Source organism: Ursus maritimus, unplaced genomic scaffold (assembly GCF_017311325.1).
Source record: "Ursus maritimus isolate PB19 unplaced genomic scaffold, ASM1731132v1 scaffold_26, whole genome shotgun sequence".
Classification (NCBI taxonomy): Eukaryota; Metazoa; Chordata; class Mammalia; order Carnivora; family Ursidae; genus Ursus; species Ursus maritimus.
The window spans coordinates 7,389,627-7,417,553 of record NW_024425119.1 but is presented as its reverse complement, the minus strand read 5'-3'; the positions used below and the strand labels follow the sequence as shown (position 1 = coordinate 7,417,553).

Below are 27,927 nucleotides of genomic sequence, written 5' to 3'. Positions count from 1 at the left end.
TCCTTGCTAGGCAGTCTCCACAGATGGAGGGGACCCAACCTTCCATCAGCCCAGCGACCAGGTCAGTCACCTGTCCCAGAGATGGGCTCAGGGAACACACAGACCAGCCCTTGGTCTGGAGAAGGGTTTTTCCACCTCTGCACCAGACTCTTGCTTTGGGCTGCCTCATTCTGGTGCGGGGTCTGTCTTCTGCATTGTACGGTGTTCAGCCACATCCCCGGTCTCTCCCCACTAGATGCTGATGGACAGCATTCCTCCCACCTAGGTTGTGACGACAAAAAAATCTCTAGGTGTTGCCGAATGTCCCCTGGAGGGCGAAACTGCCCCCAAGTGGAACGTGTCGATCTGGAGACTAGACCCTGCGTGCTTCGCCGCGTGGAGCAATCCTGTCACTTGTGCAGCGTGGGGAGGTCGAGAAGGGGAAGATGAGGCACTGGGGGAGCATGGAGCTTCTCAGATCTCGAGAGAGGCCCCAGGACTTTGCGGCTCCTCTTTCTGGACTGATAATCCTCTCCCTGTCTCCTGCATCTGGGCTAATGTGCAAGATGAAACAGACAAGCCTAGGAAAAATGTCTAAAAGTATATAAAAACATTTATTCACTAGGAAACGGGACTGGCAGACATCTATTCCACTGAAAGCAGCTCACTTCGGTTCAGCTGGGCTAGTTTAAGAGATACGCTTTACATTATAAAGACCATTATATGTTAAAAAGACAGGAAGACAAGCCAACAAGTATTTTACAAGAGCTACAGACTTCTCCGTCACCCCACGAGACACCCTGCACAGCAGGGATGGGAACAGGCAAGATGACCTCTTAGGGCCTGTGCCTCCGAGGAGGTGCTCGGCGGATGGGCGTCGTCTTCTTGGGTGTCTCATCTTCTGTCATCTCTGCTGAAAGCTCTACTCAAAGGATTGGAGGGATAAGAAAAAGCTGAGTCACAAAGATGGTGAAGAGTAGATCTCGGGGAACAAGCGTGATGGCCTCAGACCCACGCAGCAGAAACAAAACCCAAACTGCGTAAGGGGAAGACACCTCGGGGGAGGGGGTGGACACAGTCTACACAGCAGGACCCCATCAGAACCGACCTCACCCCCCAAGTGACGCTCCCTGTGGGCCAAGGCCGGGACGGAGCATCGTACCTTCCTCGCTGGACTCATCACTCGAGAAGACGATTCTGGGTTTCTTTTTTGAAACTCGCTGTTGGGTGTTTGGGTGCCGAGGGGCAGTGCGGCGGGGCCTGGGAGTGACGAAGTCACCGTCTGATGAGGCTGCAGAAGCCAGATGCTGGTGCCGCTTGGAGACTAGAAAAGGCAGAGACACGAGTCCCCAAAAAAGGAACCTCTGGGAGAAGGGCCTGGTCTCTCCACCGTGGGGCTGCCTCACATACCAGTGGATGGTTTCTTGGCTGATGGGGCTCTCTGGCTGCCCCCTTGGCCAATCTCAAGATCTTCTACTGCGTCCATCCCTCTGGTGTGGCAGACCCGAAGCTTCTGTTCAAACTCATCTATTGTAACCTGGAGGGGAAGAAGAGATGAAGAGCAGGCTTGGAAACAGTTACTTCTATGATGAAAAAGAAACAAGTCCACAAAAAGACATGGTGAATACTTAAATGCAGATCCCCGAGAGCCCAAGCTGAGAGGGGTACACACTGCATGACTTCAAGCATAGGACGTTCTGGAAAAGGCAAAACTGTGGCAACAAACAAATCAGTGGTTGCCAGGGGCTGGGGGGACAGGGGTGAGTGGGGGAGCATAGAGGACTTCCTTGGCAGTGAAACCGCACCGAATGATACTAGAATGATGGACACAGGGCCTTACACACTTGTCTAAACCCACAGAAAGCACACCAAGAGTGACCCCTAAGGTAAACTATGGACTTTGGGTGATAATGATGTGTCAACATAGGTTCATCGATTGTAGCAAATGTGCCACTTTGCTGGGGGATGTTGATCGTGGGGAAGGCTGTGTGTGTGTGGGTGCAGGGGGCATAAGGAGGAATTCTGTACCTTCCACTCGATTTTGCTTTTGAACCTAAAACCGCTCTAAAAAAATAGAGTTTCTTTTTAAAAAGAGAAAAAGACATGAGCAGAAACTGGAGACAGAGCTGGTCTCAGGTGGTGCTGCTGACGTGGCTGCAGTGCAGCCCGGGGCAGGTGAGGCGGGCCGGGGCGGCACAGACGCGGGTGCGTTTGGACGGCCAGACGGGCTCACCTTGCCCTCGGGCTTGGCCCCGCGCCGCAGCTTGCCCACTACCGACAAAAAAGCACTGAAGACGGACTCATCTGACAGTTTATCCCCGAAGCAGTCAAAGTTGTCCAGCATCTTGCGGAGGCCTCGCTCCGTGAGGGGCAGCTGTGACACACAGTAGGCCAGGTCCCGGTACTGCCGCTCAGTCCTGCGGACGGCAAGGGGCTCGTGAGGAGCCGCGGGACGGAGAGGTACAGGCCCGGCCTTCCTCGGGGCCGCCCCGGGGGACGGCAGCCTACCGGGCCGTGCGGAAGCGCTGACACAGCTTCTCCACCAGGCTCTCGGTCTGCTTGTCCTTGGTGATGTAGGACAGGAGCTGCCTGAGGAAGGGGAGATGTGCACTTGTGACCTCCAGAGGCAGCTCCGACCCGGCACTGAGACAACCCCGTCCCTCCCCGAGCACCAGCCCTCTGTCATCCTCCTGGCCGAGGGAGAGAGTCCCCTCGGCCGTGGCCCACGCCTGCCTCACTGTTCCTCCCGCCCTCTTCCTGTGCCCTCAGCAAAAGGTCCACCCCACCCCCGGAGAAAAGTTCACCGAGAACGGGAATTTATTACAGAAGCAGCTGCCGTGTAGTGAGGACGACTATGTGCCTACGACCATGTTAGAAACTTGACCGTGCGGAAGCCTTTCCAGAACTAAGGGGCCAGTATCCTAGGCCTCCTTTTCCAGAGGAGGGCCGGGCACAGAGAGGTTACTGCCGAAGGCCATATGGCTAAGCAGCAGCAGAGCTAGAATCCAAACACAGGCTCGTGAGATTCCTAAGCCTGTGCTACATGAGAGATGTGCTCCCAGGGAACCTACTTCATGATGGTGTGGAAAGGCTCTTCCTCCACCCCTCCCTCGGGGTCTGACAGGCGGCTGATGATATCTGGAAGGAGGTTATAGATTGCATTGCCCTGGCAGGGAGAGAGAGAGTCATGTTACAGAGACGGTGGGTGCCTGCTCCCTCAGCAGCGAGCTGTCAGCTGCCTGGCTGCCTCTCACCTTGTGGGAAAGCTCATTGAAGAAGTTCTTGGCCAGGGCAGCGATCTGAGGCACGGGGTCGATGAGCAGCACGGCCATCTCGCTCACCTGCCCCTTCACCTTCACCATGTCCTTTAGAATTAGGTGGGTCATCACCAGCCCCGCTGTTCTCCGCACTTGCTGAGCTGGGTCCCGGAGCCTGGGAGTGAAATCTTAAGTCACTGGGACCAATGCTGGCCCAAAAGGCCCTCAGCAGGAANNNNATCACCCCTTCTTCTTCTTTTTTTAAGTAAACTCTACCCTCAATGTGGGGCTTGAACTCCTGACCCCAAGATCAAGAGTCTTATGCTCTACTGATTGAGCCAGCCAGGTGCCCCTCTAATACCCCTTCCTAATGTGACATTCTAGAAGCAGTTAGAAAACTGGGGTTGGGGAAAGAGGCCAGGCTTGTAGCCAAGGCTTTGGACGGAGGCGCCAATCCCTATGGGGCCATATTTAGCCAGGGTCTGTACGGGTCAAGTATCGAGCAGATGTTCAGGGTCATGCTAAAGACCAAACACAGTTTTAGTGATTCTCACACTGGCCAAACTGCAGCCTCCCAGAGCTGCCGAGGCCTGCTAAAGTATCATGAGGGGGGCGCCTGGGGGGCTCAGTCAGTTAAGCGTCTGCCTTCGGCTCAGGTCATGATCCTAGGGTCCTGGGATCCAGTCCCACGTGGGGCTCCCCGCTCAGCAGGGAGCCTGCTTCTCCTTTTTCTCCTCCCTCTGCCTGCCGCTCCCCTTGCTTGTTCTGTCAAATAAATAAAATCTTAAAAAAAGAAAATAAAGTGTCACGAGGGATCTCTTACCGAGCATACAGATGAGGTGTCCAGGGGTCCACCAGGTTGGGGAAGCGGATGGCCAGATCTCCAGTAGCAATCATGAGGTTAGACCGGACAATGGGGAGTGAGGACTTTTCCAGCATGGTGAACAGCAGACGAAGCTGGGAGTCACAGAAAGTGGCACTAGCGGGCCAGGAAAGGACCATGAGGGAGGTAGTCAGTCCCCATGCTCTCGGAGCAGGCACTACCGCCCCGAGGGCCTACCTGACCATGCAGAACTTGCCCAGGGCGAGGGAAGCGGCTGCAGAGAGCTCTGGGTTGCTGTAGAGGCCAGGGTTGTTGCAGACTTTGAGCAGAAGTGGAACAAAAGCAGCCAGGACCTGTGTGCCTGTCGGAAGAGCAGCTCTCGGTTTGGGGCGGGTTATCTCCGCCGCTGCGGAGCAGGCCCCTCAGCAAGTCTTACCATCTAACAGCTCCTTCTCGCAGATGCTACGGATGAGTTCTGCCTCCGTGTCGTCAGCGGCAGCGCCCGCCAGCCCCATCTCCTCCTCCATGGTGGTCTCAGAGCTGGTGTTCTAGTGGGGAAGAAATCAGGCATCATGGCTTGTCCGGGACAGCATTTTTGACTCCAGCCTACCTTTCATTTTGCAGGAACGTATTTGGGGAAATGCAAGCTCTGCACAACCACTCCTACAACTGTCAAATGTGTCTGTGAAGAGGGAGGACTCCTGAATTAAACAGGAAAAGAACTAGGTCTTTGTCGTTTTGTTTTCACGTTGCCAAATCTGAACTGGCACATTCAAAACTGAACAAACGGCATTTATTTTCAAGTTGCCAAAGCACATTCCTCCATCTCTGAGCCCATCCTCAGAGAAGCACATCATTTCCTGTATACAGTCAACAGACGGATCACGTGGACAATGGTCGAAGGTCACAGAGGTCACACCTTATTTCACGGCTGTGTCTTACTGGTTTGCAAGACATCACTGCCTCTAGTGGGGAACACAAAGTCCCCATCAGGTGGCAGGCCCAGAGACCAAGGCTGATGGAAAAGGGGGGGCGGGGGTGTGCTCATCCTCACAAGCAGCGCCTCTGGGGGGCAGCCTGTATTGCAGGCTGAGGTCCCTAACTCAGTGCCCTGTTTCCCTAAAACCTTCCTTCCTGGGTGACCGTGAATGGCTGCTCCATCTCTGTTCTCACTACCCTTTCCCAGAGTAATAACAGTGAGTGTCTTCCTCATTTTATTTAATGGTAGAAAAGCAGGGATCCCCAGGAGGAAATGTGAATGACCTGAGGTCATGAGACAAACCTGGGCAATGCGTGGGACACAAACCCAAATGCCCAGGCACTTCATTCACCTTCTCCTTTGGATCCTTCGCCTTCTGCTCCTGCTCTTCCCGAAGAACCCGGCGCCGACAGAGCTCCCCACTCACTGCCTGCTCTAAATGCACCAGCTGCTGCAGGGCCACGTCTCCGGCCAAGGATAGCAGGTTCATCAGCAGGAAAGTGGGGAGCACGGGGGTGTCCTCTGGAGGAGGGAGAGGGAAAGCAGGGAGAAAAAGACAAAATCAAGTCTCACGGGGCCCCGCACCCTGTTTTGAAGGCTCTTCCCCTAGGTCACAGGCCATACGAAAACTAGCAAAGAAGAGGTGGGGACGGGGGGGATGGTGGTAGGGACCAGAACGATCTGAGTGACAAAAGTGACAGAGTGCGGTCTGGGGAGGGGGAGGGGGAGGGGCTGCTGCAGGAAGCCGTGTTGGCGGTGGCTTCTGGCCTGATAAGGAAAGCAGCAGAATCTGGCTGCTGCCCACCGGGGACCCTCTGCCTACTCACTCGGGCCCTCCTGGGTGGCGCTCTTCTCTCCCAGCTTCGCCAGGGCCTGTTTCGCACAGCCCTGCAATATCTGGGCACAGATCACCTCGGGACCCTCTGCCAGTTGGTAAATGAGGGTCACGGCCGCCTCTTTGAATGGGATCCAGAGTGGGTCTGGGTGGACGAAGCCTGCGGAGGAGAAGGGAGAGGTTACCCCCTGCAGACAAAGGACCGACTCTGCCCAAGGCCTTGGTGATAGCTCACCTTTTGTGATCACCTCCTGCAGTCGCTCAAACAGCCTGTGTTCCTGAGGCAGCCGGAAGGGTGGTTGACGTTTGCTCAGCGAAGGCTGTCGAGAACAGCAAAGATAAAACGGGGGGATGTGTCGAGAGCGGCTAAGAGGACCCCCACTCTCCTTGGTTTGGAGACCCACATACCTTTCTCCTGTCAGAGAGGTTGGCAATGGCATGACACACCTGCTGGGCCAGCCTATAGTCCTGTGGAAACTTCTCGTCCAGCCCAATGCTCACCAGTGTGTCTAAGTTGCTTCCCACAATTTCTGGCTTTCCTCTAGGGGAAGGAAGCCACAGAGTTCAAGCTAGTCGGGAACAGCACTCTGGAGGGCATAATGCCGAGTAGGGTAGGTAACAGCACTCAGTGCGAGGCTTCGTGAGAGCCCTGGAGCGCTACAGAAGAGGCTGGGACACGGCTGGCCCTCAGAATCCTTCTTGCTGCACTGCATCCATTATGTCTGCTGGGCTGGGCAGGAGGAGGGGGGAGGGGGCTGGTACTTGCACTATTTTATTTTTTATTTAGGTAGCCAACTCACGCGTACAGCTGCCGGCCCTGACTGCTGGTACCGAGGGGAAGGGAACCTTCTCAGAGCCCTCCTGGCCCCTCTTATCCCTACTGCCTGTCTGGACCCGAGCCTCACCGCGCCATCATCCCAAGAAGCATGACAGAGGAACAGCGCTCCAGAGGAGAGCAGGGGACCTTCTCAGTTGCCCGCTCCCACAGCACCTGGGTCACTGCTGGCTTCAGTTCATCCTTCTGCACAAACTCACAGAGCTGAAGAGAAAAGAGAAAGGGCTCAGGCCAGAAAATAATAATTCACCCGGTGCTTGGTGCACTTCTCTGAAGAGACCCCGAAGAACCCGAAGTGGGTAAAAGCACTACTGAGGCACGGCAAAGGAAGGAGGAGGCTGGAACTGTAGTCGGGGTTTGGGGAGGTACTTCCATCCCTGTCACTTTTCCACCCTCACGCCCTCAAAACTACCTTTACTGAGATGACATATTGAAAGTGACCTTGTTCGGTTCTTTGTGGGTCCATGGATCTGACCACATTCCAGAGAGTTCTAACAGGTCTTGTTACTGTTACAGCTCACCACGTCTAAAACGGAAGGCTTCATCCTTCCTTGCCTTCTCATTTCGCCCGGAGGACCAACACTCTTAGTCACATATGCTTAGAGCTTCACGGCCAACTCATTTTTTCCCACCGAGTCTCACCTATTCTTCCTTTAAACGTGCTCTTCGTGAGGTGCGGCTCCACGGCTCTCCCCCCCCCCCCCCGAGTCTAGTGCCTTGACGCTGCACACTCACGGCAGTCCCCTCTCCGCCAGCCTGCTCGTGTTGGACGGGTCTCCCAAACACCTACACCCTCACGCCGTGCCCAGCTCAGCCTGCACGAACAGCCCTCCTCCACCTACGGGAGGGGCTCCGGACCAGGAGCCGGCCTGTGACACTGCAGGCCAGGGGCTGCCGCCGGGCTCTTCCTCCCCCCAGCAAGGCGGGAAAGGTGGCCGGCAGTCACGCTCCACCTAGTGGAGGCCGGTGGTCAGCACCCCCTCGGCCTGCGGGCCGCGCCGTCCAAATGCTACACAGCCTATCACGAAAACGCTGGCGAGCAAGGGCGAAGTCCGGCTGCTGTGGAAGGCCTTCAGGGACCTTTACAATTCAGGTCCGACGCTCCCACTTTACTAGCTTTTCCGGGTAACAATTTCCAGCCAGAATGCGATCTTCGTTCCGCGGCTTTCTGTGCTCTTTCCTGGCTTTCCATCTACGTGCTTCCCTCCTTTCTCTAATTCTCTATATTGTACTCATCGACACCCCGCTTAAGTCTAACCACCTGCCTCACACGGTTGTTTCCCGCTCGGGACTCGTCAGAGTAACACAAGTCAAGAGTATGTTTTCCGGAGCTCTTATTGCCCGAGTCTCTCCCGCGAACCAGCTGTAATGAGCCAAGCTCCTTAACCTCGCAGTGCCTCAGACTTCTCACTGCAAAATGCGCATTCACAGTATCACCTCAGAGGGTCGTGTGAGGATCACACAAGTTCGCACGAGCAGACTGCTGAGAACAGCGCCTGGCATATAAGAAGTGTTATTATATTACCATCGCTGCTATAACCACTGCTTGTGCCACTTTTCTGGCACTAATTACCTATGTGCTACATCTCTCTATAAATATTTTATGTTTCGTGGCTACCCACTATACCGTTGGTTCCTTTTCAGTTGGGAACTTGAAAACAATCTTACACGTTGTGGGCCTGAGTAAATTGCTGAACACACAGAAACCACTCACTAATACGTGTTGAATGAATAAAGAAAGTAGAAGTAAGGGGGTGCCTGCCTGGCTCTGTTGGAGGAACGTTTAATACTTGATCTTGGGGTTGTGAGTTTGAGCCCCACGCTAGGTGGAGAGATTACTTAAATAAATAAGCTTAAAAAGAAAGAAAGGAAGAAAGAAAGTAGAAGTAAGGAGACTTACAATTTCCTCAAGACACTGAATGGTCCCAACTGAGGCATCCACTAGTAGCAAAGACAGATTCTGAATCAAAGCCTGGGCCTTGGCTCTGTGGGAGTAGCAGAGAGCAGAGGTCGTTAAAAACTGGTAAGTTCGAACCTGGCAAACAGGTTATTAGGGCTATCCGACCACAGCGCTGTATAACTATGTGGGATGGGCTTGACTAGAAATCCAGCCCCACCCTGAGTCCCACTGCCGACCTACAGGCCTATGGATTCAGAACTCTTCTAGAAGGATGCCCCCACCCCCTGCCATTCCTTTAGGAGAGTGCAGACATCCTATGAGAAGCTGACCTCAGAAAAGTTGGCAAAGGCAAAAGTCCCACATATACCTGGCGGAGTCCCCTTTGGGGTTCAGGTAAAGTTGGCGGTAGGCATTAAGCACAGCTTCCCGGACACCAGGCTCTTTAGACCAGATGAGAGGCAGCATGCGGCGTACCCCGAACAGGGCCTGAGGTACCCCAAATTGGAACACCGTCACAAAGAATTCAATCACCTCCTGTACCACTGAGAGGACAGACACAAATGTCACCCATGTGCTTGGCAAAAGTCCCCCAGTACTTAGAGCTAGAACCTTTCTTAGTGTAGCAACATGCAGGTGGCAGCTTTCCTCATTCTTCCCGAAAATGTCAACTCCCAGAAGGCCCTCTCGTGAAATACTCTATGTGTTAAAATGTCTATGCTCCATGGGGTTATCCACAGCCAACAGAAATAAAGAATCCCCGCCCTTCGAAGGAGCAAATAGCTGTCAATAAAATATGGACGAGACTGGTTTTTCCAACCCCAAAGACCCATTCCTTACAGAGAGGGATGCTGGCATACCTGTCGTTGTATTTTCATACATCATCTTGCTGATGATGCTAATGGCCTCTGTGATCTTCAGAGAGAAGCTATAGGCGTCCTGCAGATACTGCACCAGCATCTCCTGCTTCACCAGTTCATCGTTTCCCCTGGATTTCCCAAGCTCTGGCACGCTGCGCTTGTCTTCACAGTCTGCCTGTTCTGGGCCCATGTTCCCTGCGGGCCCCTGGGTATTCTGTGTGGAAGCAGCTGGGCCTAGGAGTTAAGAGAATTACAGGATGGTTATTGCTCGAGGGCATATGGGGCAATCCAACAGCTGTAATATCCCTGGATATTTGTTTCCACAGTGGGAAGGTATACGTTTAGAACCTACTCTAAAATACCTTGGTTCATTCTCGATAAAGATTCCTAAAGTCCTCTATGGTTTGGAAACACCCTTTCACACTGTATGACTATCAAACTTAGGCCCTTGGGCTGCTTCCGTTCCAGAGCAGAGACATTGCAACTCTCCTCCAGATTCCTTCAGCACTGGGTTCTGTTAGCCAGGTCAGCGTCTGGCGTAGAGTCAATGGCCCATAAATACTAGTTGAAATGTTTTGTTTGTTAACTGAAAAAGGAAAAGGAATTACCTTTGAAGATTGTCTCCAGGAGATTCAGGAACCTGGTCTCCTCTGACTCCTCTGGGTCCTTGTGACTGAAAGGTTCGGACTCCTGGAAGTGGCCGATGGCTTCTCGAGTGAGAAGGATGGCCTGCCTGGAAGAACATCCATCTGTTACCAACTCGGGACCCACAAGAGCGTCACTGCAGCCTTCTGTCACGGAGCCTATCACACGGTTCCCTCGAGAAGCTAGACCTACTGCCCCCCAAAGAAATGGAACACTTCTCATGCCCACAAAGTTGAGAAGTATCTATTAAGGGTAGAGCTCAAAACACTTTTCCCATTTCTGAAGTGACAAGGCTTTATTATACAGTCTTCAAAAAAACTCAACTAAGACTTTTCAAATTTTAAAGGTCACAAACCTACTTACTCCAAACATATGCTTAAAAACTTTGCTAAGTCAAAGTTTGGAAAAAATAAGTGTTCAATAACTGGCTAATAACTGGTACATCCATACAATGGGATTCAGTGTAGCCATAAAAAATGAGGCAGCTATTTATGCGTAAATATTAAAAACACTACAATACATGGTTAGTAAAAAAAGCAAGGTGGTAGATCAGCGGGTAGAAAATTCTACCATCTGCGTAAGGAGGGGAGGAAAAGAACGTATGTTTGACTACATGTCTGTGTTATCTCTAGAAGAATGTGCAATAAACTCAGAATGTTGCTTGCCTATGGAAAGGAGCACTAAGTGGCTGGGAAACAGGTCTGGAAGGGACTTTACAATACATGTCCTTTTTGTACCTTAAAATTTTGTACCATGTGAATGTACTGTCGAATTTTTTTTAAAAGATTTTATCTTTAAGTAATCTCTATACCCAACATGGAGCTCAAACTCATGACCCTGAGATCAAGAGTCACACACTCCAACACTGAGCCACTCGAATTTTACAAACTATAAAACTAAGGCCCAAGAAGTTCAAGCAACTTCCTTGAAATTACAGAACTAGAATTACAGGCTTTCTTCTTCGAATGGAGAGCTTTTGCATATTTAATTATATATTATTTACATTTAGTTGTTTGTGAAGTTTCTTTAAACATTTCTAAAAGTAGAAAAGCATGCTTTAATCGTGGACTATGCCTTTGCCATAAATCTGGTGTTCAGGCCATTACTACAATGAAAACACCTACCATTACCTGGTGGCAGCATACCCTAAGTATAGCTCATTTTAAAGAAACATTGTTCCCCAAAAGTTAATTCTAAACATAAAAAGGTCATTAGAGAATCTTTCACGTACTTGTAACTAGCTTTGGCAAGCAACTGACGGATGCGTGTTTTCACATCTTCAGTGGTCTCTGTATTAGCAATTGCGTCGGGAATCTCATCTTCCTCCTGGGGAAGCTTTAGCAGCTGCTGCAGAGTAGACTTCAATTCCGGCAGCATGGCTTCCCACTCCTCCTCTGGGTCCAGCACTGCAGCTGAATGACAAAGTCTCACTTAGATTCTTTCCTTGGACTTTCTGACAGCATGGAGCATGTCTAGTGCGGAATCCTACGCAGGAACTACTTACAAGCAGCTGCAGCTCGTCTCTGGGCCCTCATCTCTTGTAATTTCTGGATTTCCTTCTGCAGGGGTCCAGCGAGGTCAGTGTCACTAAGCTACCAAGGTCAAATGAGTTTCAGGGTCACTAGGTCACAGAATTTGATCCCTGTTTCCATTTAATTCCTTCTCTTTTGGGTAGATCAAGCTTACTTACCTTGCAGGAAAAGGGATTATTGGCAAGAAAACTGGCCAGCAGCTGAATGGCATTTTTACATACTAGCACTGACTTGTCTGCCAGACGTCCCACTGCTAGGGCCACCACTGCTTGGAAACGTGTCAAGGGGAGAGCCTGTGTGAGGCAGGGAGAGAAGGATGAGCTCACATCCCACGTCATTTCTGCTCAAGAGGATCTTGAAGTGTGCTCCACACGAGCTACCCACTCATTCTAAAGAGAACTTTTCTACGGGATACAAAAGTTTCTCTTTGTAGTGGTTAAGATACAGTGTGGTCCTTAAATGGAGCCAGGCATTTTTGTCCTTGGTAGAGGAAGACCTTTATCACCACTAGTGACAATCTGAATCCTAGACTCTTCTGTGGGACACTAGGTTCCTTTTTTCTTCGGCCTGTACATAGAGTACTGTATGTCTTGACCATGCAGAAGGTTATTCACCTTCTGCTGGACGATTCGGGTAAAGAGCTGCAAAACACGGCTCCGCACAAAGGAGTTGACATCATGGCCGTGGGCTTGCAAGGTGTCCAAGAACTGGTCTCTGGTGTCTCGGGCTGCTTCTTCCAGTTGATCACCATTCAGAACCTGCAGGACCATCTCTGCCATAGCTGCCAGCACAGCATTGCGCATCACGTGATTCTAAGGGAGAGAAATAGAACTGGTCTGAGGCTCTGCACTCCAAACGTGTCAAACTCTTAAGCCTGTCCAGGCACCAAGAAGTGGCAAGGCCTTAAGTTAAGGGTAAGCTTGCTTCACTATGACTTTTTCTGGTCCGCTGCTTACATATTCACCCCTGAGGTCACTGGAAGGGGCCTTGTCTGCTCAGAGGAGAATACAGGGACAAACCAAACAAGAGCCCCAAACAATTTTCCCCATAAGGTTCATCACATCTATACACCCTTGAAAAGCATTCATTTCTACCTCTCTTCGGAGGCCTCAAAGCCTTTGATCCTTAGTAATAAAACAGCCCCTTCGCCCAGCCTCCCTTCTCACATTTTATTTTATTTTTTTTATTTTGTTAAAGATTTTGTTTTTTATTTATTTGACAGAGACAGCCAGCGAGAGAGGGAACACAAGCAGGGGGAGTGGGAGAGGAAGAAGCAGGCTCCTAGCACGGGAGCCTGATGTGGGGCTCGATCCCAGAACGCTGGGATCACGCCCTGAGCCAAAGGCAGACGCTTAACGACTGTGCCACCCAGGTGCCCCGTCCATTCTCACATTTTAATGACAAAGAATGAGACTCAGGAGAAGCACAAGTCAGCCCTAGGGTAAGGGTAAGTGGACCAAGCAGGTCCACTATGGAATCTGGTGAATAGGGATTGGGGTTTTGCCAGACCAGGAGCCGGAGAACGGGGTCTTGCACAAGAAGTTAAAGTAGATTAGATGACTGAGTAGGCTGTTTTTGTCCTTGACATTCACCTAGAAGTGCCCTGCATCAGTTTGGGAGGCAGCCGGGCAGAAAGAACTGACAGGTGGCATTGCTGGAGTGCAGGTGAGCCAGGTGGTAGGATGAACAGAAGGACTCAGAATCACAGCTGAGCGGCTCTCACTAGACTGAAGGGGTGGAATTGTCGTCCCCCCCACCAGACCTGGATAAAACCAATTGATACTGAAATGGGGATTAATAAATGGCTCTTTAGTCAATGAAGACTATCTGCTTCTCAGTAGGAAGAAACTGCCACCGAGTTATGCTTAGATAACCTGACTTCATGAGAAAGCCATCTTCTTGTTATAAGAAACAGCCTTTCAGCAATGGACTTAAAATCCCCAGAAGAACCCGAGATCCCCAGGGGGCCACATACCTCTCCATCCAAATGATCCAGCAAAATGCACATGCTGGACATCAGGATGGCTGGGATGCGTTCTGCTAGTTCTGTCAGGAAGGCTGCAAAGCCCTTTGCCCCTGCAGGGTCCCGACTCAGCTCCTGGGGACACTTCTGTCCAATTTCTCTATACAGGGAAGAGAACACAGCCACAGCAAGGTAATTCAGTTCCTAGTGAGGGAAGGTAAGACTGCTATCTCGTATCTGAAGAAATCTACAGTGCACAGAGAGTGTACTTCCAATCTTTCTGTGTCTTCCCCCGAGGGAGAGGAGAATCAGAAACTTAGAGAAGAGTCACCTTACAATCTCTCCCACTATGCTCTTCATTCCATACTCAGTTGCCCACAGGCTCACAGCCGCCACCAGTACGGGGGCCAGGTGTTCAAAGTGCTGCAGCATCTGGATGATTTTCACAGTGGCACCTGTGGACATACTGAACGTGAGAAACTGTAGGCAACATGGAAAACGTGGGGCAAAGCAGAGGGCTAACCTACTGAGCATATGGTTGTAACGTGTCAAGGCGACGCCGAGCAGGCGTGTTATGGCTTCCCGGGTGGGGCGGTTCTTCTGGTGACTGATCGTGGGGTTCTCCAGGAGGCGGTAGCAGCAGCCAGTAACCAAACTGAGAAAGGAAGGGATGATGAAGTCAGCTGTGTGGATTCCATTCCATCGGGGCCCTGCTTCATTCATTCACCCTCTCCTGGCCCCAAAGTCAGGGGCTTCTATCTTTCTTCATTCTACTTTTACAAAAGGTTTTATTTATTTATTTGAGAGAGAGGGAGCGTGAGTGGAGGGAAGGGCAGAGGGGGAGGGAGAAGCAGACTCCTCACTGATCAGGGAGCCTGAAGCAGGGTCCGATCCCAGGACCCCGAGATCATGACCCCAGCTGAAGGCAGACACTTAACTGACTAAGCCACCCAGGTGTCCCTTTCTTCATTCTACTAATCACCTTCTACACCACTGACTCTAGATAGGGTCTCTGTCTCTCAAGGTTACCAGCTTTCCACCAGTTATGATGCCTACGCAAAACCCAAATATATGAAAAAAGGTAGGGGAAAGTAACCAAACACTTGTCATGGTTAATTCGGTCCTCATCTGGATCAACCTTTTAGTTGCACTGGATGCAGGTGATCACGCCTTTCTCCTAGAAACACACTTCATCTGGCCAGATGCCAGACTCCCGTCCTGAGGTACAATAAGGATTTTTGCTCTCCTCGAGCTGCGCTTACTGATTTAGTAATCTCATTCAGTCTTGGGGCCATAAATACCATTTATATAAGTACACTGTATTCCCAAATGGGCACCCTAGCTCAGCCCCCTCCCCTGTGCTCCAGATTTGTATATGCGACATCAGAGGCAGACAACATTGCTCGGATGTCTGATAAGCACCTCAAACTTTGTATCCAAAACAGAACTTCTAATTGTCCCCCTCAAAACACGCCCCACAGCCTTGCCCATATTTCAATTACTGGCAACTCCGTTCTTCCGAAAGCTCAGGCGCAAACCTGGGGTGAGTCATCCTTGACTGCACTCTCCTTTAAACCTCCACCTTCGGGAAACAGGTATAGAATCCATGCGCTTCTGCCCATCTCCACTGCCATTCTTGGGTCTAAACTCCCACCATCTCTTGCCCAAGTCACTGCACCAGCCCCCTAACTGGTCTCCCGCTTTCTTCATTTCCCTTCCTAGTAATGTAACAGTAACCAGAGCATGATGATTCTGTTAAAGCCCAGGTCAGACCACCTCACCGCCCTGCTCAGAATCCTCGAGCGGCCCCACGTCACGCTAAGAAAATGTCAAAGTCACCACGATGGCCAAGGAGCTGCACCATTGGCTCCATACCGCCTCTGGGACTTCATAGTCTGTCCCTCTCACCTGCCCCGCTGCCCTGTCTCTGGCCTCACTGCCATCACCTGTATATGCCAGATACACGCCCTCCTCGGGGTCTTTGTACCCGCTGTCCGTTCCTTGCCCTGGTTATTCCTCCGGATCCTCTCATGGCTCACATGGCCTCCTCTGGGTCTTTGCTCCAAGGTCACCACCTCCAAGAGGTCTTGCTAGAACAGCTGATTTAAGATCACAACGGTCTTCTATCAAACTCCCCATCCCCGCTTCTCTTGTTCTCCAAGGTAATAAACTATAAAATACACCATATATTTTACTTATTTTAAAAATCATCTTCTGCTCTATAATACAAACACTAAGAGTGCAGAAACTTTTGTTTCCAGTGCCTGTCATAATACCAGCCATGGACTCAGAAGACGCTCAGTAAATACTATGTCAAGAATGAATAAATGGGCATGAAAGATGAGAAATTCACGGCAGTATCTAACACTGTTATCTACTTCTAACAACTCTCGGTGTTGTGGCTATACTTCGTGTCCTATAGAAGTGAGGCACGGAATGAAGCATTCAGAAAGAAGGCATATCTAACAGCAGAGTCCTTGCTCCTCACAGCTCAGGAGCCATCTTAATCACCCACCTGACAAATTCCTCTTCAATTACTGAGTGGTTCCACAGGTGACGAATGTCCAACTGGAGCAGCTGTGTTAGAAGCTGAAGAATTGGCTGCCTCTCCTCTTCCCAGTCAAAGCCATGGGCTGTCTTGGCCCGGGCTTTCTTCCCCTAAAAAAAGGATCATATGCACATTTAGGGAAAAATAAGAAAACACAGCGGGTCAAGATCTGCGAGTCTGAGTGCCCAAACTACCCAATATTGAGATAAGGTAGAAACTAACACAGAAGACATGAACAAATTCCAAAATATAGAAGAGCTTCTCGTCAGGGAAGGCTATGCTGTGATACTTGGGACTACTTCCTCACAAAACCTAAATAAGGACAGAAAGGACTCCCAGAACTGTTGGAGTCCCTTCTTTCCCATCCATTCCCCTACTCTCCAGGGCCCATATTAAGTGAACCAGAAACTCCAAATTACCTTCCCAACGTCCAGGTCCATGAGGCTTGTCTGGCTGCTCATGGTCTCAAAGGATTCCAAGAGGCGTATCAGAGCATAGCAGTTCATTTTGAGAGCATTTAGGTGCGCGCTTCTATCTGACACACTCAAAGCTGCATCATCCAGGATAGCGGGGAGTTCCTGGGAATGACGGGACACCACTGCGAGGGCAAGAATCTGGAGTCGGCTTCGTTCACTTTCCTCATACACCCCAACTTCAAAACACCCAGCAACTGCAGCCATCAGATTACCAAAGATCTGTGTTTCATCTCTCAGTGGTCACAACACAAGCCAAGTCCTTTGGGAGCCCTGACCTTGATACCCTGAACATGCCCTGTCCCCACTCTCTCACTCCAGCTACCCCAGTTTCTCTCTGGCAACTGGAGGAACCACCTCTTTTAAAGACAGGTAGTTCAAAAGTAGGAAATATTTCTTGTTGGTCTGCCCTTACAGCGAACACACACAACTCTGTATTGCCCACCAAGATTACAGACCTTAATAGGCCAAAGGTCCCCGGGCTTAGCCAAACCAACTGAATCACCACAGCCTTGATATCATCACATGGCTAATAAAATGTAAGAAACAGTAAACAAACAAACAAACACTGACAAACACCTTCCATCCCCTACCCCCTGACCCATAAACACCTTTTATCAGGAATTCCAGAGTATCTTCCTTGAGGCCAGGATCTATACTCCGAAAGTGACTATGAGGGAAAGAAAGTGTGGGGGGTGAGACAGGAAACTACAAAACCCATTCTAGATCAGATCAAACCTGAAGAATCTAATACTTAAAAATATCTGTGAAATTGCTCAACTGAATAAACATGGTGTTAAGTTGGAGTCAACGCTCATTAGAAGGGATATCAGCACCCAGAGCCTTTATCAGTGAACCTATAATTTGGAATTTTAGGACTAACATGCAAAGTTAGGGTCAACAGCCAACAGTTGCTAAAGTACCAGCCAGCGAGGTGCTTTATACTTACTGTAGAATGCTGTAGACAGTATCAAAATGTTCCAGCATAGCCAGGGGCCCCTGAGCTCGGAAGGCAGCCTGAAATGCTATAAAGATGAAAGAAACTAATTAATATAGAGGGGAGAGGCCTTTTTGGTAAATTCTAGTCATGGCAGAAAATCTTAAAAGTTAATTACTTTTATTGGTTGAATCACAAAAAGAGACGGTTCGTTTCCATGTAACCTATTATATTAATATCTTACTCTTGTCCTATTTTATAATGAAAGCCTTGAGTTTCACCACATCTCTGAGTTCGATAAAACAGATGGTATTATGCCCATTTTACAGAAAAGCGATTAAGTCTCAGAGTAGTTATGTGACTCGTTCAGTGTAGTTAGGAGTGAACACGAACTCAGGACCTTTTTTTTTTTTTAATTTTGAAGTTAAAAAGTGGCAAAAAAACGTAAAGTTCTTATACTTTTCACTCTAATAATGTTAACATCTTATATAACCATAGCACAAGAATCTATTCTAAACTAAGAAATTAATATTAAGTCAGTTAGTTGTTCTATTTATGTCCTTTTCCTGGTCCAGGATCCCATTCAGGATCCCACAGTGCATTTAGTTGTCATGTCTCCTTCCATCTTTGTCTTTCACAGTCTTGACACTTTCAAAGTGTGCTAGTCAGTTATTCTGTAGAATGTGCCTCGGTCTGGGTTTGTTTGCTATTTTCTCATGATTATACTGAGGTTATGGATTTTTGGCAAGGTGAACGCAGAAGGGAGGTTGGGTCCTTTCAATGCATCATACCAAGAAGTACATGATATCAACACCTTATTACTATGTTAACTTTGACCACTTGGTAGTGTTTGCCAGGTGTCTCTTCTGTAAAGTTACTATTTTCCCCTTTGCAGTAATTAAGTGTCTTGTGGGGAGATACTTTGAAACTGTGCAAATATCCTGTCTCTCATCACATTTTGCCCACTATTTTATGCATCTGTCCATGATTCTTGCCTGCCACAATTATTACTGAGGTGTTTATTATATGGTGATTTCTCTTTTCTTTCTTTTCTTTTCTTTCTCTCTCTCTCTTTCCCTCCTCCCTCCCTTTCTTTTTTTTAAGATTTTATTTTTAGGGGTGCCTGGGTGGCTCAGTCCTTAAGCATCTGCCTTTGGCTCAGGTCATGATCCCAGGGTCCTGGGATCGAGCCCCACATCAAGCCCCGCATTGGGCTCCCTGCTCAGCGGGAAGCCTGCTTGTCCCTCTCCCACTCCCCCCACTTGTGTTCCCTCTCTCTGTCAAATAAATAAATAAAATCTTAAAAAAAAAAAAAAGAGATTTTATTTTTAAGTAATCTCTACACCCAACATGGGGCTTCAACTCACAACCCCAAGATTAAGAGCTGTACGCTCTTCTAATTGAGCCAGCTGGGTGCCCCTATATGGTGATTTTTCTATCTCCACCATTCCTTCTACACTTACTAATGGGAATGCCACTTGAAGGATGAGCTGTCCCTTTCCCCTCAGTTATTTATTCAAATCGGAGTAGACTCATGGATATTTCTTTAATTCTGTTTTTTTTTTTTTTAAAGATTTTATTTATGTGACAGAGAGACAGCCAGCGAGAGAGGGAACACAGCAAGAGAGTGGGAGAGGAAGAAGCAGGCTCCCAGCGGAGAAGCCCGATGTGGGACTCTATCCCGGAACGCCGGGATCACGCCCTGAGCCGAAGGCAGACGCCTAACGACTGCGCTACCCAGGCGCCCCTCATTAATTCTGTTTTAATCCATTCCTCCTACTATCTATTTCGTTGCTCAGATTATCCCATACTTGACCACCGGGAGCTCCTTCAGTTGGCCTGTGTCCTTTCAACATGCTCCCTTAACTTTCGCTGTCTTAGTTTCTTGTACCGTAAGATGTTCCAGGCTCATCTGGTACTTTCCTGGCCCAGTACTGGAATCAATCATTCTCAACAGAGTCCTGGTTTCTTTTATGGAAGTATGGCATCTAGAAACCAAGTTCAAGGCACTAGTTAGGCTTACTGCTACTGGAGTAGCATAGTTTTTAGGCCCTCTCAGTAGAGAATAGCAGGCATGTATGTGTATATACACACATATCCCCCATACCTATTTTTATCTGTGTATACAGTAAAAACATGAGTTCATTTACACGTTTACTTAATCCTAGTATAAACACAAAACAGTTTCAGAACTGCTAACCTGCACTCCTGTAAAAAAATAATTACTAACTTAACTTACAATAATTGTGTAAAATTCTTTTTTCCAGAGTATACAGTCAAAATACTACTGCTTTTCCGGGGTGCCTGGGTGGCACAGCAGTTAAGCGTCTGCCTTCACACTCAGGGTGTGGTCCCGGCGTTATGGGATCGAGCCCCGCGTCAGGCTCCTCTGCTGTGAGCCTGCTTTTTCCTCTACCGCTCCCCCTGCTTGTGTTCCCTCTCTTGCTGGCTGTCTCTGTCAAATAAATAAATAAAATCTTAAAAAAAAAAAATACTACTGCTTTTCCAAGTTATGTAGGTTAGTTCTTTTCTTCCCTACTCCGTAATGTGATTATGTCAAACACTTGTCATGTACTTGTTGCCACTTTATATTACATTCTGAAAATCCAGTGTCTTTTGATTCTCAAGCACGGTGCTCTTTTCATCCTGATTGTACTGCTTCTAGAGAGACACTTCAGTGTCAAGGGCAGTAGAGTCGGATTATGTCTTACAACATGTAGGAGTGGCAAGGCAGTATGGGAGTTAGATTTTGAACCAAGTTGTACACCAAGCTCTTTCTGAGGAAGGGGAAGGAAATAATTCCACTGAATTCTTCTTTTCTGCAATACCAAGCTGGTTTGGCTTGAAAGTAAAGCCAGAATCTTGTACTCCAAGTATCACTGCTGGCATTGACCCGATTCATTATAGTGTTAGGATGTCCAACTACGTACAAATCCTCTGTGATTTTTTTTTAAAGATTTTATTTATTTATTTGACAGAGAGAGCGAGCGCATGCACAGCACGCAGAACAGCAGGCAGCGGGAGAGGGAGAAGCAGGCTTCCTGCTGAGCATGGAGCCCAACATGGGACTGGATCCCAGGACCCTGGGATCATGACCCGAGCCAAAGGCAGAAGCTTAACCATCTGAGCCACCCAGGCGCCCCTCCTCTGTGATTTTTAACAAGCTGTCTTATTCCTCCAGTTCTTACAGCCTCCCTAGCACTATAATAACACATTCTCCTCTTTCTTTATACTTCTTACCCTATGCCTCTCTGACTAGTAGATGATTGTTTTCCACTTCACCAAAAAGAACGAGACCCAAAGAAAGCATAGGTTCTCTCGTAATCCTGCTTCCCTAGCAGCAAACCTCTCTGCCAACATCTTCCCATTCTTTGCCTGAGTCTCAAGCAAAACGTTTCTCTCTTCTAAAGCTAACCTGTCCCGCTGCTCCAAAGATTTATTGCCTCTTTTTCGCCTTTGCTTTTATCCTGTTGAGGACCTGCTCTTATCCTGCCAACATGCTCAGGCCTCCCTTTAAAACAAACAAAACAAAAATGCTCAATGCCTTTCATTTGACCTTGCTATCATGTCCCTTTTAAATTGTGTCTCCTCTTTCAATTTCCTGAAATCTGTTTCTGAGATTTACCAATTTAACAACTATTCTCTCAAAGATTACCAACTACCCATTTTTCATTACAACCAGTGATTTTCTTGGTCTGTATATCTCTTTAATTCTTTGAAGCATTACCTACTGATCTAGTCTAGAGTCAGACTGCTTTAGGTTTACATTTGGCTTGAACATTTACCAGGCCAACCTACTTAGCTTACTAAGTCTGTTTCCTCTTCTCTAAATTAGGTGTAATAAAGGATCACACCTAGAGGGCTTTTCAGAATTTTTTGGTAAAGGTTAAGTAGAGATAATCCCTATGAAGCAGTCAGAACAATACTGAGCATACACTGTACCTCCGTATATGTAAGCTACTAACCACTCTTACAGACCTCCTTCTGTGATCGGGAAAATATAAAAAATGGAAAAGAGAAAGACACAAGCACTGTTACCATCTGGCTAAATTTTGTCTGTCTATTTTGTATGCCCAGTATTTCTGCTGTTGAGGCCATACCACATATTCACATCTCTGTTCTGCATTTCAAAATTTAATATTACAATAAGTCTATTATAACGCCTTAGTAAATAATTTTTAATGGTCACATAATATTCCACTGAATGTACATATCTTAATTAACTTACTATTATTCTATCCTAGACATTATGGTATTTCTTCTTCTTCTTCTTCTTCTTTTAAAAGTAGGTTTCATGCCCAACATGGGGCTTGAACTCATGACCCTGAGATCAAGAGTCGCATGCTCTACTGACTGAGTCAGCCAGGTGCCCCTACTGCTAGACATTACGGTATTTCTAATTTTTTCCACTAACATTCACAATACAGAGCATCTGGGTGGCTCAGTCAGTTAAGCGCCTGCCTTTGGCTAGTTTACAATCCCAGTGTCCTGGGATCCAGTCCCTGCGGGGAGTCTGCTTCTCCCTCTGCCCCTTCCCCCTGCTCATGCTTCCCCACCTGCCCCCCCACCGAAAAAGTCACAATACATTTACTCCCCTGGCAAACTTGGATTAAATCCAACTGTTTGCTTACTCCATTCATGTAATTACACAAATAAAAATGGCTTGACAAAAATACACAATCATGCTGACTAGTCTCCTTTTAAACTTATGACCATTAATCTCAAATGGGCCCTTAGTATTTCTCACTAAGCCTACTACAAATTCCCAGGCATACTCACTTTCTTCTAGGCAATTACTTCATACTTTTCCTCTGCACAGAAGATCAAGACCTTCTTCCCCAGCTCCTTCTCAGTTAAAGGGTTCATTTCCTATCTCACGGAGAAAAGAATCACACAGAAGAGAACTTCCAGCTGCCCCAAGATCTGTATCTCCCTGCACTGTCTGCATCGGTGCCCATGTACTCCACCTTCTCTTTTCCTGTTGTGGATAAACTGCTGCCTTCTAATAAAACCATCTCCTCTCCCTGCGTACCGGATCACACACTCTCTCACCTACTGAAGACACTGCACCAACACTCGGCCCCTCTCCCTCCTGCATCATCAACCTTTCCTTCTCTGATCGTTTCCATTCAGCACATACACATGCAAGGCTGCCCATCTCACAAAAAATCCTCCCTCAACTCTACCTCCTCCTCTACTATCAGCCCATGTCTCTGTTTCTCATTAAAGCAAAACAACCACAAAGAGTTATCTAAACTGTCCTCTCATTTTCTCATCAACCTCTTCCAGTTAGGCTTTTGCCCCCACCACTCCTCTGAAACCACTTTCCCCAAGGTTGCAATCGCCACGCTGCGAAGTCTAGTCATTAATTTGCAGTTCAGCTCTCCCTTTCTTTTTGAAATGTTCTCATAATTTAGCCTCCAGTTAGCGCCTCTGTTCACTTTCTGCCTCAATGACTTGCACTCAGTTTCTCCTACTGGTTCTTTCTCACTTTCCCAGCTACATACTTCCCATATTGTACTGTCTCAGATCTTTGTTTTTTTTTTTTAAGATTTTATTTATTTATTTGACAGAGAGAGAGAGAGCCAGCCAGCGAGAGAGGGAACACAAGCAGGGGGAGTGGGAGAGGAAGAAGCAAGATCCCAGCAGAGCAGGGAGCCTGATGCGGGGCTCAATCCCAGGACCCTGGGATCATGACGTGAGCCAAAGGCAGAGGTTTAACAACTGAGCCGCCCAGGTGCCCCATGGACTGTCTCAGATCTTAAGTCTTTAAATTGCTTTTCTTCTCCATCTACATTCAAATTTCAAGGTTTTTTTTTTTTTTTTTAAAGATTTTATTTATTTATTTGATAGAGAGAGAGAGAGAGACAGCCAGAGAGAGAGGGAACACAAGCAGGGGGAGTGGGAGAGGAAGAAGCAGTCTCCCAGCGGAGGAGCCTGATGTGGGGCTCGATCCCAGAACACTGGAATCAGGCCCTGAGCTGAAGGCAGACGCTTGACTGAGCCACCCAGGTGCCCCCAAATTTCATAGCTTTAAATACCTTCTACATGCTGAATTTTAAACCCCAAATGTATAGCTGTAGCGAGCACTTCTCCCCTGAACTCCACAACTCTACAACTAAGACTAACTCTGTTCCTCTCATATTCTGCTCCATCTCAGTAAATGTCAGCCCCATTCTTTCAAAAGCCTTGTCATCATGCTAGATTCTTCTTTCTCAAACCCTATAAATTCAAGCAAACCCATCAACAATCCTGTTTGCTCAACTTTCAACATCTGTTTAGTACCTAACTTTTTATGATTACCTCCACTGTTATCACCCCAGGCAAGCTACCTGGTACTGGCGTATAGCCTCTCAATTGGTCTCCCCGCTTCTTCACTTGTCCCTCACACTCTCTATTCCACACAACAATGACACTTTAAAAACATCAGACTGTGTCAGTCCTGTACTTGAAACCCAATGGCTTTCAAACTCACTCACACTGAAGCTAAACCTTTACCATGACCCACAAGACTCTAGATTAGTGCTTCTCCAACTTAAATGTGCATGTGAATTACCTAGGGATCTTCTTAAAGATGGATTTTCTGATTCAGTAGTTCCTTGTTGGATCTTGGATTTCTGGTAAGTTCCTAAATCATGATTCTAACGTTGCTCGTTTGAAGACCACACTTTGAGGAGCATGACTGTAGAAGAATCTGTATCACCTCTCACCTGACCTCTTTTTCCCTAGCTCACTTCACTCCAACCATATTGGCATTTTCCCACCTCAGAGCCATGGTACTGGCTTTTCTCTCCGCTTAGAATGCCTACGAGAATTGGCATAGTTCACTTCCTCACTTTTAAGGCCTCTGCTCGAATGTCACCTATCAGCAAGCCGTCTCTGATCATCCAACATAAAATGCAGTTCCTACCCCGCCACACCATATCTTGTTTATCTTGCTTATTTTTCTCCCTGGCACTTGTAACCATCTAATATATCCCATATTTATTTATTCCTTGTTGAGAACCTTGAGAGAAAGAACGCTGTCAACTTGTCTGTTTTGTTCACTGTTGTATATCCAGTACCCAGAATACTGCCTGGCACACAGTGTGACGTCAGTAAATACTGGTTCAACAAATTCAATGATCTGACCTTATAGAACTTATAGTTAGGGCTCTAAACACCAAAAGCAATGCAATTGTTATAAAAAGAACTCTTAGAGTGATTATCTATTTAACAAATGATGCATTATAATAACTGAAGAACAAACGATTACAGTGTAGCCTGTGCAACTGGTGATGCGTATATCAACACGGGAAGGAGAGAACGTTCTTTTTTTTTTTTTTTAAAGAGTTTATTTATTTATGTGACAGAGATAGAGATAGCCAGCGAGAGAGGGAACACAAGCAGGGGGAGTGGGAGAGGAAGAAGCAGGCTCCCAGCGGAGGAGCCTGATGTGGGGCTCGATCCCATAACACCGGGATCACGCCCTGAGCTGAAGGCAGATGCTCAACGACTGCGCCACTCAGGCGCCCCAAGGAGAGAACATTCTATCTCTCCCCTACAGTGGATACTGTTGGCTAGCCACCTACCCGTTGACCTCCACACTCTGCCTTCTTTGCTTACCAAATGGTGATATGTCTAGGTTTGGGGAGGCTCCTAGATAATAATCTTGATCAATTTAGACAATCTGGGTGATTCTATTTCCCTCACCAGTAATTAGTTAGGGAAATAGGCAAAGTCCAATTCTGGCTAAATCTGTTGGGAGGCTTCTGGTAAAGTTTTAAAAAAAGAAGAAGAAAAGAAAAAGCATATGATAAAAAAAAAATCATCTTTTCTACCTCTGTACATCAGAGCAAGGAGCTGCCATCTAACAACCATGACGGGAAGGCCAAGAGGAGACAAGCTGGAGTTAAATTATCAAGCCGCTGTGTTAACCAACCCTTCTTATTGTAAGAGATAACAAATGAAGTAGGTTATTATTCCTATCTTTACAGATGAGGAAACTGAGGCACAGAGAGAATAAGTAACTTGTCCAACGTCAAAGTGGTAGAGCCAGGATTCAGATAGCTTGGCTCCAGAGTCTTAATTTCTACTCTATGTACCTCTCCAAAGCAACTTAATTGATATAAGACCACTTCCAATAAGCATAGTGACATTATGGTGTCTCACTGATAATGTATAAATTGTCTTGTTCATCTGTAGGTTTCAATAGATAACTGCATTGTCCATACACTGTTCAGTGTTGCAGCTGCTGTATATACGTGTGTGTCTCTCCCCCGCCGTGACTGCACTCTCTTGGAAACAAGAGATCTAGATTTTAAAGAAGTATTACCTGAAACGGGTCAGGTCAAGTCCCACACGTTCTGAGAAAGCTACCTTCTCCTATAACCTTTAAATCCACCAGAATTTAATTTTGGCATACGATAAGAGGTAAAGATCAAAAATAAGTTTTTGTCCAAAGAGTAGCACGTACACCCAGGCTGTTTATTGAATATTTGAGGAAAGGAGGTCAGTGTGTATCCTCTCCACGTAATATATCCCAAGCAATGCTAAGAAAAAGCAGTGACTAGGAAAGACAGGTTCTTTGCCCTCATGGAGCTTAGTGGTGTAGTGGAACAGACAGACAATATAATTACATGTGGGATGGTTGTTTTGAAGTGCTAGGCACAGTAGCAGCTATGGAGTCTTACCTCTAAGCTGTGATGGAAGATTTCTGATGGACAATATCTCTTGCACAACATATTGATTCACCCCTCCACTTTTCAACAACTCCTCTGGGGATAAAGGCAGATGGAACTCATACAGCTGGGGAGACATCTTTCCCCCACTGGCTCACAGGGCTGGAAACCAAACAGCAAATAGGTAAGGGTCTATATCCAAGGTCTGTCTTTTTATCTGGTTCTATTATTCCTCCCCCCTCCAATATATGATGTTTATATTAAACTTATATCAAAATGGTGCCATTATCTTAGAGGATGTGAGATCAACCCTGGACTAGAATCTAATTCTAGTAGTAACTCTGCCATTTGGTCATGTCCCGTGAACCTCATCTGCAAAACGGAGTTACTAATCTTTGATTACTTTACAAAATTGCTCTGAGGATCAAATGAGTCAAGGGCTATGAAAATGTTTAAAGAGCTGTAAAGTGATCAATGCATCAAGTTAGCATTATTATTTCCGTTTTTATGGACAAAGCTTAAGCACTGAAAGAATGTCTCATCCGAGGCCAGGACAATGGGCCAGCATGGGCTAGTGGGTGTCTTGGTCCCAGAATGGGACCATTTAACATTTAACATTTGTTTACTATGTGTCACGTACTCGTGGGGCTATTCGAATACATCATATCTGATCTAGTTCTCCCAATGCCAAACTCAAGGAATGCATAATAATATAGCCCAATTTACAGATGAGGAAATTGAAGCTAAGAAAGGTTAAGCGATCTGCCCATATTCCGCTGCGGATCTGTAAAACTTACTGTTTCTACTACATCTTACCCCAAGGACGCACGGAACCTCCCCCCCTCTCCCAGGCGGCCTAATACCGCGTCATATTGCCCGGTACCCAACATTCCCAGTCTTTCACTCCCCGCTGCCCATTAACACCACACCTCAGAAGAGTTCTCCCGCCGCTCCTCGGACTCAGGTTGTGAGGCCGAAATGAAGGAAAAAACACGGGGTGCACAATACGCACCAATCAGCACGGCAGCACACGAGCGGGCAGAGAAACCGGCCAATCCCAAGCAGGCGGAGGCAAAATCCCGCCTCACAGCCAGGCGCCGCGCGGGCAAAGCCACAAACGTGGAGTTCAAATCTCAACGGCCGTTAGGAGGCCAATCGCGACACTCACTGCGGAGACCAGCCAATCACATAGCAGGAGCCGGGAAGCCGGGCCCTGCCGCTGAGAGAGGGGCGGGGCCTAGATCCAGTACCCGCCCCCTTCGCCTTGCGGCCGCTTGGTTCTGCTGCGCTTCTAGCCGGGAAGTGGTAGTGCCCCTGGACTAGGGATCCACTGAGTCACGCCCCAGGACAGGAGGCAAGTCCCAGCCGGGAGTTTAGAAGGCTTAGGCTCTAATCCACGTTCCGCCATCTCCTCTGCTGTGTGACGTCCAGCAGGTCACTTCACTGTCTGAGCCTTAGATTTCCTCCCCTGTAGGAAAGGGGTAATAAAAACAGCTACAGCGCAAAACTGTTGAGAGGCACAGAAAAAGAAAGCTCGGGGTTCCAGGGTCTGCACCTTCATTTCCCTCACAGTTGAGGGACTCCCCCCAGGAAAGGGCGAATTTTCTTGAAATTCAGTATGGGGGCGTCCGAAGCAAAGGCGAGACGAGGCGCTCAGCTCTTCCGGTGCTGCAAGACTTCTGCAGGCGAACCGGAAGCGCCAGG

The 27,927-nt window shown here is 47.9% G+C and overlaps 1 protein-coding gene and 1 non-coding gene across 3 annotated transcripts; both read right to left on the bottom strand.

Moving 5' to 3' along the window:
* Positions 1–574: 574 nt before the first annotated feature.
* NCAPD2 (non-SMC condensin I complex subunit D2) lies at positions 575–27,903 on the bottom strand. 2 transcript variants are annotated; one of them, XM_040642069.1, is made up of 33 exons: positions 27,779–27,903; positions 27,153–27,691; positions 26,236–26,385; positions 17,576–17,651; positions 17,238–17,296; positions 16,573–16,751; positions 16,121–16,263; positions 14,133–14,260; positions 13,937–14,060; positions 13,618–13,765; positions 12,257–12,454; positions 11,801–11,935; positions 11,615–11,702; positions 11,342–11,522; positions 10,074–10,198; positions 9,466–9,699; positions 8,976–9,150; positions 8,609–8,693; positions 6,779–6,912; positions 6,282–6,414; positions 6,109–6,193; positions 5,866–6,033; positions 5,391–5,560; positions 4,496–4,607; positions 4,297–4,420; positions 4,060–4,215; positions 3,234–3,411; positions 3,051–3,145; positions 2,488–2,568; positions 2,213–2,396; positions 1,390–1,516; positions 1,142–1,303; positions 575–901 (listed from the first exon to the last, which is right to left on the bottom strand). In XM_040642069.1, exons 3-33 carry the CDS (start codon positions 26,360–26,362, stop codon positions 816–818), a joined length of 4,200 nt encoding a protein of 1,399 aa, XP_040498003.1. In that variant the 5' UTR covers positions 26,363–26,385; positions 27,153–27,691; positions 27,779–27,903; the 3' UTR covers positions 575–815. The 2 variants fall into 2 exon arrangements, with proteins under 2 accessions (XP_040498003.1, XP_040498004.1); XM_040642070.1 differs by lacking the exons at positions 27,153–27,691; positions 27,779–27,903 and having other exon boundaries at positions 26,236–26,410.
* Positions 16,828–17,156, bottom strand: LOC121105487. Its single transcript, XR_005838013.1, has one exon. It is a non-coding gene; the product is annotated as a small nucleolar RNA U85 (small nucleolar RNA).
* Positions 27,904–27,927: the final 24 nt, after the last annotated feature.